Source organism: Serinus canaria, chromosome 25, assembly GCF_022539315.1.
Source record: "Serinus canaria isolate serCan28SL12 chromosome 25, serCan2020, whole genome shotgun sequence".
Classification (NCBI taxonomy): Eukaryota; Metazoa; Chordata; class Aves; order Passeriformes; family Fringillidae; genus Serinus; species Serinus canaria.
Genome location: NC_066338.1, coordinates 3,695,702 through 3,718,165, shown reverse-complemented (window position 1 = coordinate 3,718,165; position 22,464 = coordinate 3,695,702). Strand labels below are relative to the sequence as shown.

The window sequence follows — 22,464 nt, the reverse complement described above, 5'->3', positions numbered from 1 at the left end:
ATTTCTTGGAACTCTGAAAAACCCTTAAAAATGGTGAGACAGCACTGGGTCAAACCACAGAGGATTTTGGTGGGATTTGGGGCAGATTGTTTGGTGTGTATCCAGAGTGACTTGGGGCAGATTTGGGGCCTGCTTGGGGCAGGTTTGGGGCAGGTTTGTTGCTGATGTTGGGGTTTTTCTCCCGTTTGCCCAGCTGTGGGCAAAGCCCTGAAGCACATCCTGTTCCTGCCCCAGCTCCTGAGGAGCCCAAGGAGCTGATGCTCTCCATGTTCTGCCCCAGGGAGATCTGGGGCAATCCCGGCATCCCGGGGATTACAGGGATTCCAGGCGGCCTTTGGGCATTGGGGGATTGTGGGGCTTGGGGGGTGAGAGGGGTGAGGGGGGCTTGGGGTTGGATTGTTTGGGGAAAGTATCAGGATTTTGGGGGGAATATCAGCATTTTTGAGGGTGAATTTCTGGGGTTTTAGGAGGAATGTCTGGATTTTTGTTAGGAAATTTCTGGATTTTTTGGGGGGTGAATTTCTGAATTGGGGTGGAGATTTTGGATTTTTAGGGGGGGGTTCTGGATTTTTTTGAGGGGGAATTTCAGGATTTTTGTAGGATTGTTTCTGGATGGGGGGGCGGGATTTCTGGATTTTTGGGTACATTTCTGAAGTTTTTGGGAATGTTTCTGGATGGGAACTGAGGTTGGTTTTTGGATTTTTTGAGGAGGACTGTTTCTGGATTTTCTGGGGAAAGTTTGTTTTTTGGGAATGTTCCAGGAGTTTTTGGATGAGCATTTCTGGATTTCTTTGGGGAACATGTCTGACTTTTTGGGGGAATGTTTCAGGATTTCTTTTTGAGAACATTTTTGGACTTTTTTGGGAACTGTTACTCATCAGGGAACATTTCTAAATTTGGGGGGGGAACATTTCTTGATTTTGTTGGGGAACATTCCCAGGTGTCTGGGGCACGTTCCTGGGTTTCTGGGGCTCTCCTGACCCCATTCCCATCCCAGGTTCCCAGGGTTCTAGGAGCTGCCCTGGTGCTCCGGCACCGCGACATCGCCTGGGTGCAGTTGGAAAAACCCAAAATGTCATAAAATGCTCCCAAATCTAAAAGAAATCCCTCAAAACCACCGCAAAACACCCTAAATCACATAAATCCCACAGACCTAGACTCTAATCCCATAGAAATGCACCAAAATTACAGAAAACTGCCCAAAACTGGTCTTGACCTTGCCCCAACCCCCCCCCCACTCTCCCATGTAGGCTCAGCTCAACCCAAATCTTCCTTTTTAAACCCCAAATCCTCCTGCACACTGACTCTGGAGGCTCCCAGTGCTTCCTTGTCTCCAGGAACTTCTGTCAAGTCCCAGTGGAACCTCGGTGCCGCATTGTTCCACAGCCTCACAGCGCTCTCCTGGCTTCCACGAAGTCCCTCTGTGTCCCGCTGCAGCCTTGGCTCCATCAGGGTCCCCTGGCTTCCATCAGGGTCCCCTGGCTCCATGACGGTCTCCTGGCTCCGTGAGGGTCTCCTGGCTTCCATGATGTTCCACTCTGTCCCAAGGAGCTTTGGAGCCCTGCAAGATCCAAAGATTCCCCCCCAAAAATCACCATCCCAGGGACCCCCAGGATATTTGGGCTGAGCTCCCGCTCCCCAGGCACCTGCATGGAACCCAAGTGACCGCTGTGACTCCATGGAATGTCCTGGAACAAACTGTCCCTTGTCAGACAGCGGGGTGCCATGGGACACAGGTGCCCCTGGGACATGGCCACTGCCCATGGAACCAGGTGTCCATGGTGACAGAGCCGGGCCTGATGGAACACTGGAGAACATTGTTACCCCATGGAATCTCATGGAACCAGGTGTCCATGGTGACAGAGCCGGGCCTGATGGAACACTGGAGAATGTCGGAACTCAGCACATCACTCCTGATGTCCAGAGCTACCGAGAGAACCCTTGGGGGGCTGGGGGGCCTTGGAATGTTGCCAAAAGCACTTGGTGGCTTGATTTTGATCCATCTAGGGATGTGCCACCGATGTATGAGGAGATGAAACCTGTGGGAATCACTCAGGTGTGAATGATGAAGGGAAAACATAGTTATAGGGTAAATTACAAATTTTGGGGTTTTGGTACAGGGGGGTTGTGGAGACAAGATGGAGGAATCAAGGCATGTCACAAGACTCTTCTTTCTTCTTCTTGTCGTCCATCTTCTGCTGTGGTGTTTGCACTTGGGGATTGGTCTGGGGTGAGGGTGTACTTAGTGACGAGGGTGATAGGTATTTGGGATAAAAAGTAAATATGATATACGTAGTCTTTGTTATAAAAGATGTACCCACCTTGGGGGAAGGTCAGAGTGCCTTTGGCTGCCGTGCTGGTCAGATCCCGGTCGGGCAGAGAAGGGACTTTGTAGATAAGATATAATAAACAATTCTGAAGACCGAAAAAACCTGGAGTCCAGACTCGTCTTTTGAGGCCCAGCGTGCCAGAACCATCCTGGGCATGTGTGGGAGCAGAGACGAACAGCCGAACCCCATAGCAGAACATTGTTACCCCATAGAATCTCATGGAACCAGGTGTCCATGGTGACGGAGCCGAGCCTGATAGAACACTGGAGAACATTGTTACCCCATGGAATCTCATGGAACCAGGTGTCCATGGTGACAGAGCCATGGAACACTGGAGAACATTGTTACCTGTTGGAACCCTGGCTGCTGAGAATTTTAGACTTTCTGAGCTAAAAGACACTGACCCCCGAGAGAACACTACATTTGACATGAGGCTGTGGAGAAGGCTTCCAAAATGGGATGATGGAACTGGGATTATGGGAGTGGAGTTTGAATAGAAGGGTGTAATATCACATGGTGGAAAACTTAGAATTTAAGGGTTTTAGAATACAGTAATATATATACAACAAGATGGAGGTTTTAGGGCAGAGGCTGATCCTTTTTCTTTGCCTTCTTCTTCACCTTCTTCTTCTTCCTCACTTTCTTCTTCTAATTCTCCTTCTTCTCCTTCTTCATCACCTTCTTCTCCTTCTTCTTCTCCTCCTTCTCCTTCTCCTCTTCCTCGTCCTTGTCCTCCCTCCTCCTTGGGTTTGGGTGGTATTGTGTAATTGGATAAAAAAGCCCACGTTGTCAGGCACAGGTTATTGGTTATTAGGTTAAAAGTAAAAATAATTGAGGTGTCATCTCTTAATTGGACAGTTTATCCTTAAAAGACCTTACAGAGAGAGAAGTGGGGCTCCATTTTTACCTTGTTAGTGAAGTGCTGCAGAACTCACAGCTTGTGAGACTGTTACATGGACAAGAGCTAATGAACACCTGAATCCAAAGAAGAAACACCGTCTTGTGATTTAATCCCCACCTTGGCAGAGAAGAAGCAAAAGAATTGACTGTTCCCCCATGGAATCTCATGGAACCAGGTGTCCACTGTTTCATGGTGCAGCCTCAGAGAGTGGGGAGACCGTTGTATCACAATGAAATGTCCTGAAACCAAGGCTCTTTTGTGGCAAACCTGGGCTTTATGAAACCAAGGACACAGCTGGGATGCAATGGAATCTCAAGGAACCAAGGGTCAACTGTCAACACATCAGCTTCTCAGGAAACCAAGGAAAACACTGTGACACAGAGAGGGGCCTCATGGGACCCAGGAGACCATGGTGACACCAGGGAATCTCATGGAACCAACTCTGAATCTTGACAGGACCCAGGAGACCATGGTGGCACCAGGGAATCTCATGGAGCCAAGTGTCCAGAGTTTCACAGCTCAGCCCCATGGAGCGCTGGAGACCATTGTGTCCCAGTGGGAACACAGGGAACAAAGGCTCCACTGTGACACAGCTGGGCCTCATGGAATGCAAGAGATCATTCTGATGGAATGGAAACTCATGGAACCAAGGGCCCACTCTTCGGCTGCGTGGCCCCATGGAATGCTGGAGACCATTGTGGCACCATGGAATCAATGGCACAAAGGCTCCACTGTGACCCAGCAGGGCCTCATGGAACCAAGGACACCGCTGGGATGCAATGGAATCTCATGGAACCAAGGTCCAGTTGTGACAGAGCTGGGCCTCATGGAACCAAGGACACCCCATGATGAAATGGAATCTCATGGATCCAAGGATCAATTGCCAACACACCAGGTTCTCATGAAACCAAGCAGAACATTGTGACACAGGGCAATCTCATGGAAGCAAGGCTCTGCTTTGACCAAGTGGGGCCTCATGGGACACAGGTGCCACTGGGACATTGTCAGGCCCAGCAGGAACAAGACACCACTGTGGCAGACCAAGGCCTGATGGGACCCAGGAGAGCTCTGTGACACAATGGAACCTGATGGAGCCAAGGGCCCCTTGGGACACGGCAGGGTCTCATGGAACCCCTGTGCCACTGGGACATTGCCAAGGCTCCTGCAAGCAAGGTTCCACTGGGACAAAGGCAGGCCCCATGGCACCCAGGAGACCACTGTGGGACAATGGAATCTCATGGAACCAAGGCTCCATTATGACAAAGCACGGCCTCATGGAAGCCCGGTGCCACTGGGACATCTCCAGCCTTGGAGGAAGCAAGTGCCCATGGTGACACAGCACAGCCTCAAGTCACAGGAGAGCAGAGGGATGCCATGGAATCTTGGGGAACACAGTGCCAATTCCAAACACAGCAAGGACTCACAGAACCCAGGAGACCATTGTGACACCTCCGTTTGTCACAATGGGGCCATTCTCCTATGAGAATCCACGGGCCCACCATGTTCTCCTGGGTTCCAGGGGGCCCCGCTGTGCCACAATGGCCCCTTGCTCCCACGAGCCACAGCACGGTCCCCGTTGCCCCTGGGTTCTGTGAGGCCATGCTGCATTCACAACTGACATTTGCTGCCATGAGATTCCATTGTGTCCCAGTGGTCCCTATGTTTCCATGAGGTTCTGCTGTGTCCCAGTGGTCCCCATGTTTCCATGAGGTTCTGCTGTGTCCCAGTGGCCACTGGGTTCCACAAGAGCTGGCAATGTCCCGGTGGCACCTGTGTCCTGTGGGCCCCACTTTGCCAAACCAGAGCCTTGGCTCCATCAGATTCCAGGTTGTCTCAGTGCTCTGCTGAGTTCCATGAAGCTGTGCTGTGTCACCATGGACACTGAGTTCCACCTGCCCTGGCAATACCCAAGTGGCACCTGGCTTCCACGAGGCCCCGTTGTGTTTGCAGCTGACACTTGGTTCCCCAAGATGTCATTGTCACACCACTCTCCCAGGTGCCCTGAGGCCTTGCTGTGCAATAATGGAGCCTTGTTCCTGCCAGTCCTGGCAATGCCCCAGTGGCACCTGTGTCCATGAGGCCCCACTTGGTCAAAGCAGAGCCTTGGGTTAACAACTGACCCTTGTTCCCTTGAGATTCCATTTGTGAAAAACACGTTCACTCTCCTGTGAAAATGTAAAAAGTTTAATAAAGGACAGTGGGAGACCAGGACCATGGAGCAAAGGTTATTACGGCCAGGTGCATCTTGGCACTCAGCCAGCAGCACCCTATTCCCTTCAGGGATCTCCCTGAAATACCTTTTCCCTTACACCAGCCTGTTGCATATTCATAGACCCTCATGCATATCCATAAACTACTTCACATATTCCAGCAACTGTTCTACCTGGCCCCTCCTTGGGTCTGCCTTTTCAGAGCAAGTGTGTTTCTTGGCTGTGGTTTTGGCTCCTCTTTATCACCTCCAGTTTTTGGGCCTTGGTCCACTCTGCCTTCAGACAGGGAGTGCTGATAGTTGGCAGATCTGTGCAGGTGTCCTCATCCTGTGTGCATTGGATGTTATCCCATCCCAGCAGGCATTTTAACACCAGCATACTTCTCTCAACTATTTCACTACAATGTCTAAGCTCAATTAATAACAGAAATAAAAACTATATCTTTAGAACAAAGTTACTTTAACATCCCACATAGAAAATCCATTTTAATATTTGCTAAAAGCCAATATTATAATATGTATCTCTTACTGGGTGAAGGAGCCCTGGCCCAGGCTCTGGCCCTGGTGGACACAGGGACGCTGCGGGGGGGTCCCTGTCCCCCTGTCCCACCCCCATGGCCCCGGCCCCCCGGCCCCGTGTCAGGCTCTGGGGTCGATCTCGTGGAACATCCTCTGGGGGAGGCAGTGGCGCCGGGGGCGGGGGGACCCGGGGGGACAGGGGACCCTGCTGTGCATGAACAGGGTTGGACTGCTCTGGGGGGAACTGTGAGGGGGGACAGGGCAGAGTGACCTCCCCAGTGACCTCACACAGCCCCTGTGATGTCACATAGCCATCTGTGATGTCACACAGCCCCTGTGATGTCACACAGCCTCCATATGATGTCATTCAGCTGCTATGTGATGTCACAGAGCAGCTTTGTGATGTCACAGTCATCCTGTGATGTCACATCTTGTCTGTGATGTCACAGCCTTCTCTGTGACATCACAAAGCTGCTCTGTGATATCATACTCTATATCACAACACACCTTCTGATGTCACAGAACCACCATCTATGATGTCACAGCTAGCTCTGTGATGTCACAACCCCCTCAGTGATGTCCCACAGCCCACTCTGTGCTGTCCCACAGACCCTTGCTTACATCACAGCTGCTCTGTGCCTCTATGACACAGCCACAGAGGTGCTGCTGTGACACTGCCCCCTCGGGGACATCCCACAGCCCCCCCAGAGCTGAGCCCTGTGAGCTCTGTCTGTTCCCTGCTGGTGTCCCTGAGGTGCCCTGGCAGTTCCCCAGCCCTGCTGGGCTGTGCACAGGAGCTGCTCCTGGCCAGAGCTGTCTCTCTGCAGCGCTGCCCTTGCCAGGAGCTGCCTCTAAGCCAGGAGCCCAGCCCAGCTCAGCAGCACAGACACAGCACAAGGACTTTAATCACCCTCTGGGGCTTTGGTGCTCTTTGCATCAGACCCAGTCCTTTAGAGTGTGCTCAAAGTACTCCTCAAGGACTCAAAGTGAGGTTGAAACATTGTTCTCATACATAAAATAGACCCTTCTGAGGGACACAAATGAGAAAGTGTCCCCAGGTTCCAGGTAGAGCAGAACACTGGAGGCAGTGATGACAGGTAAGGACAAGCAAGGCAAAGGTGTCTCTGGTGCTGAGCAAATCTGGATGTGTTTCAGGAAGGCAAAAGGCCAAGGCCTGAGCCCCAGCCCCTGGCAAGGCAGATCCTGTCCCTCCCTCCTTGGTCAGGGCTCTTCCTGGGGTGGGCACTGGCATGTGGGGATGTGCAATGCCAAGGGCAGGACCATGGGGCGGCCCCTGCCAGGCTGCTGAGCAGGGACAAGGAGGCAATGAGGACCCAGGCTTGCAAGGGTCACTTGTCCCCTTGTGGCCTCAGGCCCAGGGCCAGCAGCCATGGCCAAAGTGCTGCCCAAGTTGGCTCTGTCAGGGCCTTGCAGCTGCTGCCCATCCCTGTGTCCTGTGCAGCCCAGGCTCTCCTACGGTGTCCCTGCCCTGGCCTCTGTCCCTGCAGGCTGTGCTCATCCCCCAGCTGCCCCACCTGGCTGGCCCCTTCCTTTGCTGACAGCTCTGCCTCCTGCCTGCTTCTGCCTGCCCACACAAAGCCTTGGCCTTGATACCAAAGCTTAATTCAATTGAATACCAAAAGCTTAATTCAAAAGGTTTAATTCAATTTTTACCATGCCTGTGAACTTTTAGCACAGGACCAAGGCATGCAGGGGCTGCTTTCCCAGAAAGGATGGTTGGAAGGCAAGAAGAAGACATTTGGCTCAAGAATGCAGTGATAGAAAAAGCAAGGACTGAATCTGGGAACTTGGGCTGGGTTTGATGGGAATGGATAAATTGTAATACACATTTAGTGATGTTGGTAGAATTACATGTCCACATAAGGTTAGGAGTTATCGGTCAGTAGACCTCAGGCCTGAATAAATTATACCCCCATTAATAGTAAATTCGTGTTAAGGATTCTTATTCTGATATTTTGGGTATTTGGTGCTTGTGGGGCCTCACAGAACCAGGGAGTCAGCTGTGACACTGAGCAAACTCATGGTACAAAGGGTCCATTGTGATACCATGGAACCCCATGGAACCAAAATCCATGCTGGCACATTGGGGCCACATTGAACCAATGGCCCATTGTGATACTGTGGATCCAAGGAGACCATTGTGACACTGAGAAACCTCTTGGTGGCCATTCTGACACAGCAAGGCCTGGTGGAACCCTGAGTCCATTGTGACACTGCAGAACCTGACAGAACAAAGGTGACCATGTTCTGCTACAGAACCTCACGGAACAAAGGGACCGTGGGGACACTACAGAACCAATGAGACTGCTGTGTGCAGTGTGAAAGCTCATGGAACCAGAAATCCATTGTGACACAGCAAGGCCTCATGGAACCAAGGGTCCATTGTTAAATTGTGTGGCCTCATGGAACCATGAGCCATTGTGACACAGCGTGGCCATGTGGAGCCAAGGGGCCATTGTTATCTGCGGATGCAAGGATATTGGAACCCAGGACATTCTTCTGACTGCCCTGGAGGACTCAAGACCCTTACCAGGGGCTCAGAGACCTTGGCATGGAGTCAAAGATACCTGTGCCTTTGATTTTAGCCCATGAAAAAAATTTCCAACTTTGTGTGAAGATTTACAAGCCATAAGAGTTTGAGTAGAATGATAGTGAATTTGTCACGGGGTGAAAAAGAAGATTTTTGAGGTTTTAGAATGGGGGTTCAAGAGGCAAGATGGAGGAATCTGGGTATGTCCTGTCCTTCTTCTTCTTGTCCTCCATCTTCTGCTGGGACGGTAACACTTTTGGATTGATTTAGAATAGAGACAGACTTTCTAATATAGGTGATAGATATCAGAAAATTATTGTCAATCAAATACCCATAGTTTTTAGTATAAAAAGCTAACACCACCCCAAGGGTGGTCAGAGTGTGCCTCAACCCCACCTGCTGGACACACCTCCGCAGGTCAGAGAAAGAATGTTATAGATAAGAGAAAATGAACAACCTTGAAAAGCAGAACCGACAAATCTCAACTTCTTCTTCGGTCACGGGGCTGGGAGAAAAGACTTTTTAATACCTCAGGGGTCATTTCAATCACAGAAACCTGAGACAAGGAGACCATTGTGACTGAAGAACCTCATGGAACCAGGAGTCCATTTTTACACTGTGGGGCCTTGTGGAACCAAGGGGAGCACGGTGACCTTGTGGGGCCTCATGAAACAATGGAGACGTTCTGACCCTTTGGGACCCACTGGAACCAAGGGACCATTACAGCATGGCAGGGCCTCCTGGAACCAAGGGGACTCTAGCGAACACTGTGGGTCTCCATGGGATGAAGAGTCCAATGGAACCAAGGATACCATTGTGACACTCTGGGGCATCATGGAACAAAAGGTCCGTTGTGACACAGCGGGCCTCATGGAACCATGGAGACCATTTTTACACTTTGAGGCCTTGTGAGACCAAAGGGCCATTGTGGCACTTCAGAGCCTTGTAGAGCCAAGGGGACCACAGTGACACTGTGGGGCTCCATGAAACCAATGGTCTGTTGTGACAGGGCCTGATGGAAACATGGGGCTCTTGTAACACTTCAGAAGTAAGGAGAACATCTTGGCACTGTGGGGTCCCATAGAATCATGGGACAAGGAACAGATCTGGTTGGTTTGGCCTCCCAGGGGCCACCTGATAGGTCCAGCTGATCTTGGAATTTTGAGGGCTATATCTCATCAGACCCTGGAGAACTGGAGCCCTGTGCTTTCCTTCCTGCAGAAAAGAACTATCCATCTTTTCAGGTGCCTTATGGAATTATGGAGACTATTGTGACACTAAAGGCCTCACTGAACCAAGGAGTCCATTGTGACACTGCAGGGCCCCGTGGAACTAAAGATCCATGGAACAGTGCAGGACCCCAAGGAACCAAAGGTCCATTATGACATTGAGAGGCCTCATGGAATCCTGGAGGCCATTCTGACACTTTGAGGCCTCGTTGAATCAAGGGGCTCTGCAGGGCGTCATGGAACCAAGGAGAGCCTTCTGACATTGTGAGTGCCCATGGAACCAGGGATCCCTTGTGACACTGTGGTACCAAGGAGACCCCTGTGACACTGCAAGGCCTCATGAAAGCAAGGGACCATTGTGACACTATGGGGCCCCATGGAAACAAAGGAACAGGTAACAGCTCTGGTTGGCCTGGCCTTACTGGTCCAACTGCCCTGGGCTTGTCAAGGGTCTCTGCTCATGTACCCCTGAAACACTGGGGCTCTTGGCTTTCCTTCAAATGGAAAAGAACTGCCCTTCTCATTCAAGCAACCATTGCCAAACTGGGATTCTGCCTCCAAAATTGCCAATATCCAGGGATTGCTCCTCGACAAAGCTGCCATTACCAAAAAGTTGGGCCTCTTGTGACTTACTGAGAGCTGGCTCTCACCTGCCTTCAAACACTGAGGCTCTGTCCTTTCCTTCCTATGGAAAAGAACCCTCCTGCCGGCACAGGTACCCATGGACAGAACTGGTACTTTTCCTCTGAAATTCCCTACATGCAAGAGCTTCTTCCAGACAGAAGCTGCCAGGACAGACAGGTCTGCCTGCTCTTGGCCCCTGGTAACTGCAGTTCATCAGTTCCTGAAACATGGGAGTTCTGTGGTTTCTTTCCTGTGGAGACCATGGTGACACTGTGGGGCCTCATGGATCCAAGGGACCATTGGGACACTGTAGAGCCTCATGGAACCAAGGACATCTTTGTCCTTGGTTCTGTTGGGCTACATGGTCCTAAGGGTCCAGTGTGAAGCAGCAGTGTTTTGTGGAACCAAGAGGCCATTGCTGCATTTCAGGGCCTTGTGGAGCCAAAGGGCCGTTGTGATCCTGCAGGGCACTGTGGATCCATGGAGAGCATTGTGGCATTGCAAGGCCCCAGGGAATCATGGAGACCATTCTGACCCTGTGGGGCCTCATGAAAGCACGGGGTCATTATGACACTTCAGAAGCAAGGAGAATATTGTGACACTGCAGAGCACCATGAAACCAAGGGAACATGGAACAGGTCTGGCTGGCTTGGCCTCCCAGGGGCCACCTGACAGATCCACCTGATCATGGAATGTTGAGGGCTGCCTCTCATAAGCCCCTGGAGAACTGGGGCTCCAAGCTTTCCTTACAACAGAAAAGAACCATCTGTCTTTTCAGGTGCCCACAGCTGGAATTTTTACGCCCCCTTTAAAATTCCCTATATGCCCAATAAGGGCAGAACCCTATAAGGGTTCTCCCAGACAAAAGCTGCCAGGAGAGACAAGTCTGGCTGGTCTTAGCCTCTGGTGATCACCTCACATCTCAAGGAAGCCCTGAAGAAAGTATTTGAAAAGGTTTGACTGCTGGGACATCCATAAATTTCTCATCCTCTGAAATACTCAGATGCTCCTCTGATCATATGTCTTTTTTTTTTTTTTTGCATTGTGAATTATGCATGAAATATTATTTTCAGTGAAAAAATATTATTCTTATCACTTTCCAAGTGTTATCTGACACAAAACATTTTGTCTACATATGGATCCAGGTCACCTGTATAAGCAAACACAAGAAAGAATCAAGCAGGAATTATTTGTCTCTGCTCCTATCTGTCACATCTCCACTGGAGCTGGAGGTGCAGCACCAGCACTTGGGAGGGCTCAGGGAGTCACAAGCTCAGCTCCCACACAGAGAACTTGCAGACCCTGGGCTGCACTTCTTGGACCCTGCACACTCAACCAGGCTGAGATGGACACTGATGGTTTCTGGGCCAGGCTCTCGGAGCCCTGCCCAGCTCCCTGCAAGCTCTCCCAGCTGCCCTGAGCTCTGGACAGCACCAAGGGCCTCTCCCCAGCACAGCCTAGCCGGCTCTGGCCCCACAGCTCTGCTCAGGCCAGGCTGCTCTGGGCACTGCCCCACAGCCTCAGCCCCTGGCCAGGGCACAGCAGCAGCTGCAGCTGCCACAGGACTCAGCCCCAGCCATGGGGGAAGGTGCTTGGCCAAGGCACAAGGAGGCTCCCTGGGTGCCCTGCTCCCCTCTGGCTGAGATGCTGAGAGCTCTGCAGCCCCTGCTGTCATCCCATCTGCCCAGGGCAGCACAAGAGCCCCGGCCTTGGGGCCCTCCAGAGCTGCTCCTGCTCCAGGCCCAGGGCCCATCCCAGAGCTGCTACAGCCACAAAGCTGTGCCCATTCCTGTTCATTGCTGCTCTGATGGGGATGGATCCTCAGGCACTTGGAGGTTGCTGATGAATTTTCCTACTTCAGAGGCCTCTTCTTTTTTGAGCTCTTCACTTCAGGAATTCAGTGAAAAAGGCTCGCAAACATTTGTTCCAAACAAAAGCCTCTAGGAATAATTTAAGTTTTCAATGCTTCTGGGGTTAATAAGAAAAATTTCAGATGTTTATTCAAAGTGAATCCACTATATTGAAAAAAAAAGCAGAGAGAAGTGTTTTGTCCTGTTTTCTTTTCCTGTTTATAGATTGATATCATCAATGTTCAAGTGATAGTGACCCCGATCACCTTCTGCCGTCTGAATAGATATGAATATCAAGACCCTTCATGGCTGACAATCAATCCAACTTTGTCCCCACCCCCTCCCCACCATTTCCTTCATCCAACCCCTGGCACTCACAGCAGCTGAGGAATGGAGTCACATCCAAGGGTTTCCCCAGGGCTCAGGACTGGGCCAGGTCTGTTCAATCTCTTTATGGACGAGCTGGATGAAGCCATGGAGGGCACCCTCAGTCAGTTCCCAGGTGAGCCCAGGCTGGGTGGGAGTGTGGCTGTGCTGAAGGGCAGGAAGCTCTGCAGAGGGATCTGGACAGACTGGAGCCACGGGCCCAGGACAATGGGGTGAGGTTCACAGTGACCAAGGGCTGGGTGCTGCCCTGGGCTCACAACCATCCCAAATCCCTGGCCCTGCCCAGCCCTTCCCCTGATCCCCACTGCCTGTCCTGTTTCCTTCATCCCTGCATTGCAAGGCACTTACTGGGACAAGGGAGCTTTGCTCTGGGTGTGGAGGGAGGTGCAAGTGCAGCCCCTGGAACAGGAACCACAACTCATCAGGTTTGTGTCCTTTGAGGGACCAGGAACTGGTGAGACTCAGAGACACAGAAAGTTTCTCTTCATGGCCAACAGACCATAGTTGGACAGTACACAATTTAATAACAATCTCGCTCTTCCCGAGCTATGTGCAATGTCCTAGCAGCGCCTGATGAGTCCACCATCCACAAGTGATTTCCATACTAAAACTGATTATAAAGAAGTGTGGATCTGTGACAGATATAAACACGATTAAGTTCTTGTATCAGGATGCTTGTCCTGGAGTGGGGGCAAAAGAGCTCAGAACAATTCCTTATTTGTAAAGCTGTCAGTGGTGGATGGAGAAGGGAGATCAGGCTGCTCTTGGTGTTGAGGAAATGCTGAAACCAGCCTGACTCATTCCATCTCCTCCTGTCCTGGCTGATCTCCCCTCTTTTCCCTTCCACCCACTGGCTTTTGTCTCCCACTAGGCCCCCCGGGAAAGGGGCTGGCTCTGTGTTCTCCATCACCTCCCGGCTGGCACTGCCAGGCTGGGATGAGGAGCCCCTCAGCCTTCCCTGCTCTGGGCTGGACAAGCTCAGCTCCCTCAGCTGCTGCTCACAGCCCAAGGGCTCCAGCCCCACCTTGGAGGCCCTTCCCAGACCCTGCTCCAGCTGCCAGACATCTTTCCTGCCCTGGGGAACCCAAAGCAGGCCACAGTGGCCTGGATAATCCCCGTCCTTGATGTCCTGGTCACACTGCCCTGGGCCCTTGTCCCCATGTCAGGCTCTGGGGTGGATCCTGTGGAACATCCTTTGGTGGAGGCTGTGGCTCCACGTGGGCCGGGGGGATACCAGGGGACAGGGACCCCGCTGGGCATGAACAGCATTGGACTTGTTGGGAGAAACTGTGAGGGGGATCTGGGGCGGAGTGACCAACCCAGTGACCTCACACAGCCCTGCTCGGATGTCACACAGCCCCTCTGGGATGTCACAGCCTGCTCTGTGATGTCAGAGCCCATTCTCCAATGTCACACAGCTGGTGTTTGATGTCACAGACAAATCTATGATGTCATAGTCTTCTCTGTGATGTCAGACCTCAGCCCTGTGATGTCATAGGTCCATGATTCCATAGGTCCCCTTGAGTGCCATCATATGGCACACACAGGATGGCCAAGAGATCAGAGCCAGCCAGTGTAGGTTTCCTTATGTGCACAGATGATCAGGAAGAGGGTATTTTTTCCACCATCAGCAAATTTGCAGATTACATGAAGCTGGATATGAGTGTAGATCTGCAGAAGGGTAGGAGGGCTCTGCACAGGGACCTGGACAAGCTGGATCCACGGCCCAAATCTGACAAGGTTAGGTTTACAAAGTCCAAGTGATGGTTCCTGCACTTTGGCCACAACAACCCCTGCAGCACTACAGGCTGGGGACAGAGTGGCTGGACAGCAGCCAGGCAGAAAGGGACCTGCAGGATCTGATGGAGAGCAGGCTGGACATGAGCCAGCAGAGTGCCCAGGTGGCCAAGAAGACCAATGGCTCCTGGCCTGGATCAGGAATGGTGTGGCCAGCAGGAGCAGGGCAGTGATTCTTCCCCTATGCTGGGCACTGGCAGGGCAGCACCTTCGAGTGCTGTGTCCCGTTCTCGGCCCCCAATTTAGGAAGGACATGGAGGGGCTGGAGCATGTCCAGAGAAGGGCAACAAGGCTGGGGAGGGGTCTGGAACATAAGTCCTGTGAGGAGCAGCTGGAGGAGCTGGAGTTGTTTATCCTGGAGAAGAGGAGGCTCAGGGGAGACAAGGCAGTGTCAGGGCACAGGTTGGACTTGATGATCTCCAAGGTCTTTTCCAACCTTGCTGATTCCAGGATTCTCTGAAACTGCTGCCCGTATCCAAAGAGTAAAACACAAAACAACAAAGTTGTTTTATGCGGTGCTTTATTAAGGGCCCTGGGGTCTCTGCGGACTAGCGTCCCAAAATCAGAGTCCCAGCTTCCCAACAAACTTACAGGATTCTTTATACTTCTCTAAGCTTTCCTTGACTAACGGTTACATTGTATCTCTAACAGAACATTCCTTAGGGACATACATCATGTAGATGACAATTTCTTCCTCTACTGCACATTCTTTAGATAACCATGCTCTACTGATTTCTTGCAACACTGGTTTTAGTTCACATATATTGTGCCAAGGGCCTACTTGGGTTACAATCCTTAGCATAACTACGTCTAATACATAATTTTGCTATTCTTATTTAAATATTAGAATAACTCACTGCAACAAAACCTCTCTTGGAGCATTGCAGGATGATCCCTGCGCCTCCTCTTCAGAAGTTCCAGCAGCCCAGGTCCCTCAGCTTCTCCTCCCGGGACCAAAGCCCATCCTGTCAGTCCTGCAGAGCCTCTGCAGCTGCTCCTCATTGCCCAGAACAGGGAGCCCCAGAGCCAGACACAGCAGCCCAGATGTGCCCCAATGGCCTGGGGTGCCTGTGTCAAGGGAGCTGCAGGAGGCACTGCAGGAGCCTGCAGACAATTCCTGCAGCACTTGTAGGATGATCTTGCTCCCCAAGGGACGTTCCCATGGTGCCAAGTCAGGAACTGCAATGGAGAGTGGGGCCAGAGAGGGAAGGGCAAACAGGGATGGGCTGTTTGGAGGGGAGGGAAAAGGAGTGGGCAAGAGGAAGAAATTTGTAACAGGAATAGTAAAGAAGGCAAAGGTGAAGCCAATGAAATGCTGAGGGCAGTTTAGGGGTGGCTGCCAGGCAGCCCTGGCTCTGAACAACAGCGTCTGCAGTGGGACAGGAAACTCCCAGCTGATGGGAACAAACTTTCTGGCTGACTGCAGAGGCCAGGACAAAGTTCAGTGGTTTCCCTGCTGTCCCCCCAGCCCTTGCTGGCCCCAGGGGCTGATGGCATTTGTGCTCCCTCAGGTTCATGTCCCCACAGCAACAGCATGGGGGTGCTCCACCTGCTCTGTGCAATGCAAACAGGGGCTCCTGAGCCAGTGCTGCCATGTCTGTGCCTGCAAGGATGGGGCACCTGTGTGAGCTGGGGGAGAGGCCAGGGCTGCAGAGGCGGGATGTTGTTGGCAGCTCCATGAGGACGCTCTGGGATGCTGCCCTGGGCTGTCCAGCACACTGGGGATGGATCAGCCCCTGCTCTGCTGCTCCTTCCTATCTGCCCCAGGGCCCTTGCAGAGCACCAGCCATGCTGTTTGCCCCCAGCCTGCCCACTGCCACCCTGGATATTCTCATGGGGGTTTTCTGTGCTGAGCATTGGCCTGGGTGTGTTCTTGAGAGAGCCTGGGCAAGGAGCCTGGAGCCCCCAGGGCCTGGCCTGAGGCGTCAGCGCTGCCCCAGCAGTGCCCATGGCCTGTCCTTGCTGCAGCCCTGGCACTGCCACCCCCAGGACTGTGCCCGGCCCCGAGAGCACTCAGGCCCTACAGCAACACCAGGGCCACCAGGGCAGCAGGGCAGGGCCATGGGAGCAGCACTGGCAGCACCAAGTGCTGCTGCTGCTGGGCACAGCTGCTGTGCCAGCACTGATCTGCCCCCAGCTCTGCACACAGACATTGCTGCTGCAGCTCCAGAAAAGGCAACAAAAGGGCATCTCTGCAGAAAACTTTGCTGGGAGATCCTTTAGTTCCTTTAAAGCCACTGGGAGCACAGCCCCTCATTGACACAGTCTGTGGCCACAGGGAAGGTGGAGAGAATAATGGCATATGAATAATGGCATAGAAAATGAATAATGGCATAGAAAATGACTTTTTTTACTAGACAATATGAAAAAAGTAAAACAACGAAAAAGAACCCCGAAAGTGAAACCAACAATAAAGATAAAAGTTCACTTTTATTACAAGTGAGTTGCAGAAACTGGCCAGCAATTTAATGTCCCTGAAAGCATCCAGTCATCAGTGTCCACACTTCAGCCCTGACCTCCTGGTTCCTCAGGCTGTAGATGAGGGGGTTCAGGGCTGGAAGCACCACTGAGTACCGAAGTGACAGGGCCAGATCCAGGGATGGGGACAAGATGGAGGGGGGCTTCAGATAGGTAAATGTGCCAGTGGTGACGAACAGAGAGACAGCGACCAGGGGAGGGAGGCAGGTGGAAAAGGCTTTGTGCCGTCCCCCTTGCTCAGAGGGAAACCTCAGCACAGCCTTGATGATCTGCACATAGGAGAAAACAATGAACAGAAAACATCCAAGACCTAAAAAGGCTCTAACCGCAATGAGCCCAAGTTCCCTGAGGTATGAATTGGAGCAGAAGAGCTTGAGGATGTGGGGCACTTCACAGAAGAACTGGCCTAGGGCATTGTCCTGGCACAGGGGCAGGGAAAATGTATTGGCCGTGTGCATCAGTGAAAAGAGAAAGGCACTGGCCCAGGCAGCTGCTGCCATGTGGGCACAAGCTCTGCTGCCCAGGAGGGTCCCGTAGTGCAGGGGTTTGCAGATGGACACGTAGCAGTGGTAGCACATGATGGTCTGGAGGCAAAATTCTGCTGAGATGAAGAACAGAAAGAAAAAGAGCTGGGCAGCACATCCTGTGTAGGAGATGGTCCTGGTGTCCCAGAGGGAATTGTGCATGGCTTTGGGGACAGTGGTGCAGATGGAGCCCAGGTCAGCGAGGGCCAGGTTGAGCAGGAAGAAGAACATAGGCGTGTGCAGGTGGTGGCCGCAGGCTACAGCGCTGATGATGAGGCCGTTGCCAAGGAGGGCAGCCAGGGAGATGCCCAGCAAGAGGCAGAAGTGCAGGAGCTGCAGCTGCCACGTGTCTGCCAGTGCCAGCAGGAGGAAGTGGCTGATGGAGCTGCTGTTGGACATTTCCAGTGCCTTGGCATGGGGATCTGTAAAAAAAAGGTATCATGGAATAGTTGGGTTTGGACAGGACTTTAAATATCCCAGCACAGCCTGGGGGCACTTTCATCCCACTGCCTGCCCAGGCCTCTGCTGGCTGGAGCTGTCCCTGCCAGCAGCTGCTTCTCTGTGCCCAGGGCTGGGCCCTGCCAGTGCTGCCAGAGCCCAGCCCAGCCCTGGAGGCTCAGCTCTGACCTGCAGACCCCTCCCAGCTCTGGCACTGCCCAGGAGCAGCTCTAGCTCTGCAGGCTCTGATGGCACCATCAGAGCATATCTGAGGAGCTGGAAAAGCAACACTGATGCTGCCTCTAAGGAGCCCTGTGCTGATTTCTGGCACTGCCTCGTTTATTCAGATCTGTGATATATTTTTTTTATTTTCAACCTGAACTGAGAGATAAATATCTGTGGACAATTTCCCATCCAGGCAACCCAGAGCAGTATATAAATAAATCGGGATTTTCCCTTTTATGCAGGCCCTCCCTTGCTGTGCTCCCTGTATAATCTACGTGGAAATGTTCTGCAGTAAAATGCCATGCTGGGAGCAGTCCTGAACAATGCAGCATCCTCCCCACAGAAAGAGAACATTTCCAAGCCTTACCAGCTGTCTCTTCCCACCCAGATCTTGTCCCCCAGTGCTGGGAGCAGCTGCCAGGGCTGGCTGAGAGCTGTCCCTGGCAGGCAGCAGAGTCCCTGCCCCAGCACAGCGCCCTGGGCTGCTGAACCCTGCTCTGCAGGACAGCCCTGGGCACCCCTGGCTGCTCTGCACAAGACACAATCAGAGATGTACTCACAGTCTGCAGGCATTGGGATGTTGCAGCTTCAGGAGATCACTCCAGGAGCTGCAGTTGCATTGTCCTGCAGCCAGAGGTTCCTGTGCCTAAGGGCTGGCAGTGATTGTGCCCCAGGCGCTTCTCAGCACCTTCCCAGCCCTGACTGATTGAAGCTCTCTGTGCCTCTGTGCTGTGCCTGAGGTGGCTGCAGGCAGTGACCCAGCCCTGCTGGGCTGGCAGAAGAGCTGCTCATCAAGAGAAATGTGCTTTGGAAGCTCTTCTTGGTTACCAGGAGCTGTGCCAGGAGCCCAGCCCAGCTCAGCAGCACAGACACAGCACAAGGACTTTAATGACCCTCTAGGGCTTTGTGCTCAAGCCCTGCACATCAGTCCCTGAGAGGGAGATGAAGAAACCTCTCCAGAACTCCAAATCAGAATCCAAGTCCAAAGTTTCTTTCACTTTTAATGGGTCCCACTGAGGGACACGACTGAGAAAGTGTCCCCAAGCCCCAGGCAGAACAGAGAACTGGAGGCAGTGATGACAGGTGGGGACAAAGAGAAGCCAAGTCTTGGTTCTCTGGGGCACAGCAGGGTCTGTGCCACCAAGGGCTGGGAGACACCTTGTCCTGAGGCACTGGGGCCTCCTGGCACAGCCCCAGCCAGGCTGGGCACTGTCAGCCCCTTGTCCTGCCCTCAGCATCCCCCCCTAGCCCACATCCCAGTGGCTTCAAGGATCTGCTGGAAGGAGTCCCTGGGGAGCCTTGCTCAGGAATGGCCCTAGGGGCTCCTTCATGCTCCCAGTGACTGCAGGTTTTTCAAATGACTTTGGGTTTGGCTTTTGCCTGGGAGTCTCTGAGAGGTTTGTGCAATCATGGCCTCCAATTATCTGCTGTAATTAGTCCCTGGAGAGGCTTTGTCAGTAACAACACTCAGTGGGGCTCATTAATGCTTCAAGGTACTTCAATTCTTTTAAGGTACTTGGTGTTTCCCTTTGGATACAGACTCTGGGAGAGCTTAGTGCAATCATGGCCCCACTTATCTGCTTTAATGAGTCCCTTGAGAGCTTTGTATTTACACTCAGTGGGGCTCAATAATACTTTGAGATACTCAAGGTCTTTAAGGTACTTTGGAATTTCCTTCTCACTCTGAGTCTCTGAGAGGTTTTTGTGCAGAACTGGCCTCCAATTCTCTCCTCCAAGGGTCCAAGAGGAGCCTGTGTTGGAGATAGACCTCAGTGGGACCCATTCATGCCTCGAGACACTTTGGGTGTTTCTTCTGCCTTTGGCTCCAGGAGAAGTTTGTGCAATCTCCTCTCAGGCCCTGAGGTTCAAGGGCTCAGCTCCAAATGCACCGCAGGGCTCATTAGGATCAAACAAGTCCTGACAAACCATGGCTCTGCCTTGATTTCCCTCTGCTCTCGTGCAGTTCATCAGGAAGGTTTCTGTAGTGGTTTTGGTTCACCAATTTGAGGTTTCTTGGTCAGTGCATTAATTAGTGAGGTGGGTTCAGTGTTGGCTAATTACCAGTGCCCTCACTGGAATATACTTACTCATTTCCTGTTGTGAGATAGAATTAGGAGAATGGCAAAGTAGGCTCAGAACTTTAAAGGGATATAAATAAAATGTTATTAACAGTAACTAAAAGAAAGAGCAATAAGAATCAGAACCAAACTTTCAGAACACTTCTCCCTACAACCTTTTCTTTCTTACTGACAATGTAAGGAGACAAAACCTAAAATTTTCAGTCAGTTTACCACCTCTACAATATTCCTTTTTTTCAGTTCACTTAAGGAGAGAAGTTCTTCTTGTAAATGTTGTGGAGACTTCTCCACAAGAAAACCTTTCTCTCATGGCTTTTAATTTCCACGAATAGCAGCCACCTGGAAAAATTTGTGAAGTCCCTCTTTTTTTTCACATCTTTTCCCACAGCTGTGTTTATGTGCCATGTCAGCTTGTGGGGTATTAGTTTAAAGATGAGCTGTTTAAGAGCAGAGGTTCTCTTCATCTATTTCTGAAATAATTTTCATCTCTGGGAACAGAGGTCTTGTCTCCCTGAGGGCACAGGGTCTCATCACTCTGCTCTTTTCTCTGTACAAACTTCTCATGAAATCACAGATACTTCAACATTTGCTTACTTTAGCATTGAGGCCTTTGCTGAACAAGTCATCTTCCCATACTTTCATATGCATCATAGTGAAAAGGAGAGTCTGATGTATCAATTACATCCTTCTCCATAGCATTACAAGAGGAATCCAGCCCCAAGATCAAGGCACCTCCTCATCCCTCCCATCTGGAACTCAACTTCCTCTTCACTGACCTCAGTGTGTTCACGTTGCTCTTCTATGTCCCTGCACTTTGTCCTTTTCTCTCACTCAAGGGAGGATGGAAGCACTGACAGAGTTCATATCTCACTCGGGGCCTGCAGATGGTTCCGTGACCCCAGCTGGGCTCGGTCCTCGTGGCCGGAGCTGTTTTACAATGGAGGTTTCTGCAGCGGCTGCGCTGGGGCTGTGTCAGGATGGGCCGCGCTGGGGCAGGGCCAGGATCTCAGCAGCCAGGCCAGAGCACAGCAGCAGCACGGCCGGGGGCCGATGGCTTCTCCTCCCCCTGCCCGGGGGTTGTGGGTGAACCCCAGCGGTGGCAGAACCTTGGCCGAGCCGGCCCGGCCCGGGGCTGCTCCTGGGGCCTGGCGGATCCTGGCTCAGCCCGGGCTGGCGGCGGGGCAGGGCTCAGCAGTGCCCAGATGTTGGAACTGCAGCCATGGCCCGGCCCGGCCTCGGCCCCGCGGCCTCCCCTGCCCTGCCCTGCAGCCGATGGGGCCTGGCGGGGTCCCTGGGAAGGGGCCCGGCCCCACGGCAGGAGCTGCCTGGGCTGCCCTGGCTGAGACGGGGGCTGGGTCAGCCTTGGTACCTCTGTGCCAGCCAGAAGGGAGAGAGACCCTCCCAGACTTTTTCATCTTTAACGTGTGTCTTTGCAGGGCCGTGTGCAGTTTCCTTAGTGGTTTAACAGATTGTCAATTCTCAAAGCTAATTACTGATTGGGTTTTTTTCATTGGAGGAAACTGCTTCTCTTAGAACATTGCTTCTGTGATGCAAAACCACCAAACAGCACAGAGCACAGAGTTCCATTGTCCATATATAGTGGTCACGTGACCGATGTTATAAGTAAAAAAGGGTTACCAGTTTTTTTTTTAAAAAGTTTGCAGAATTACAGGTTTAAGCAGTTCTGACAGAGGAGAGTTCTTTGTTAACTTCATGTTGTAATGACCTATTAAGAGTAGGTCGTTAACTCTCTGTTGTTGAGAATTCCCCTTTTTGTATCAGTACCACCCTGCCTGGGCCAGGTGGATGGCCCTTCTCGGCCAGTGAAAGGAGGGGACAATGGCGGACATGCAAAATAACCTCAGAGCCAGCATGCCACGGGAAGGACCCCCACCACACTTACGGGGAAAACCCCCAAAAGTGACAAGCCAGTACAGAATTAGGAGATCAAAGTGGTGTCTAGACGTGAGGACAAAGGTCCAGAGCCTGCAGAGACACTGAGAACCTTTGTTGCCCCTCGCCCCAGACTAAAAGGTCCTTGGCTACAGCCAGTACCCTGGACAGCAAACCCAAATAGCAGAACCAGGGGAATATCCCCACTGCTTTTGTGAGGATGGGACCCCCAGCTCTGCCTCCTAGTGGACAAAGCTGCATTTTCCTCCTCCTCCAAGCCATTTCTGGAAGTGACGACAGCAAGACGATAAACCCGTCTTGCCTCCCAACGTGAGTTGATCTTAATAAAGGCATTGAAAAGGAGAAAGATCTCCAGCCCTATTTATTTCAGTGTTGGTCTCTCCCTGCTGGATGCTGTGAATGAACTGTTG

General features: G+C 52.0%; 1 protein-coding gene across 1 annotated transcript; it reads right to left on the bottom strand.

Annotated features, from left to right (window-relative positions):
• Positions 1-1,257: 1,257 nt before the first annotated feature.
• LOC127060588 (olfactory receptor 14C36-like) lies at positions 1,258-17,453 on the bottom strand. The gene is made up of 2 exons (XM_050984262.1): positions 16,900-17,453; positions 1,258-1,561 (listed from the first exon to the last, which is right to left on the bottom strand). Exons 1-2 carry the CDS (start codon positions 17,451-17,453, stop codon positions 1,258-1,260), a joined length of 858 nt encoding a protein of 285 aa, XP_050840219.1.
• Positions 17,454-22,464: the final 5,011 nt, after the last annotated feature.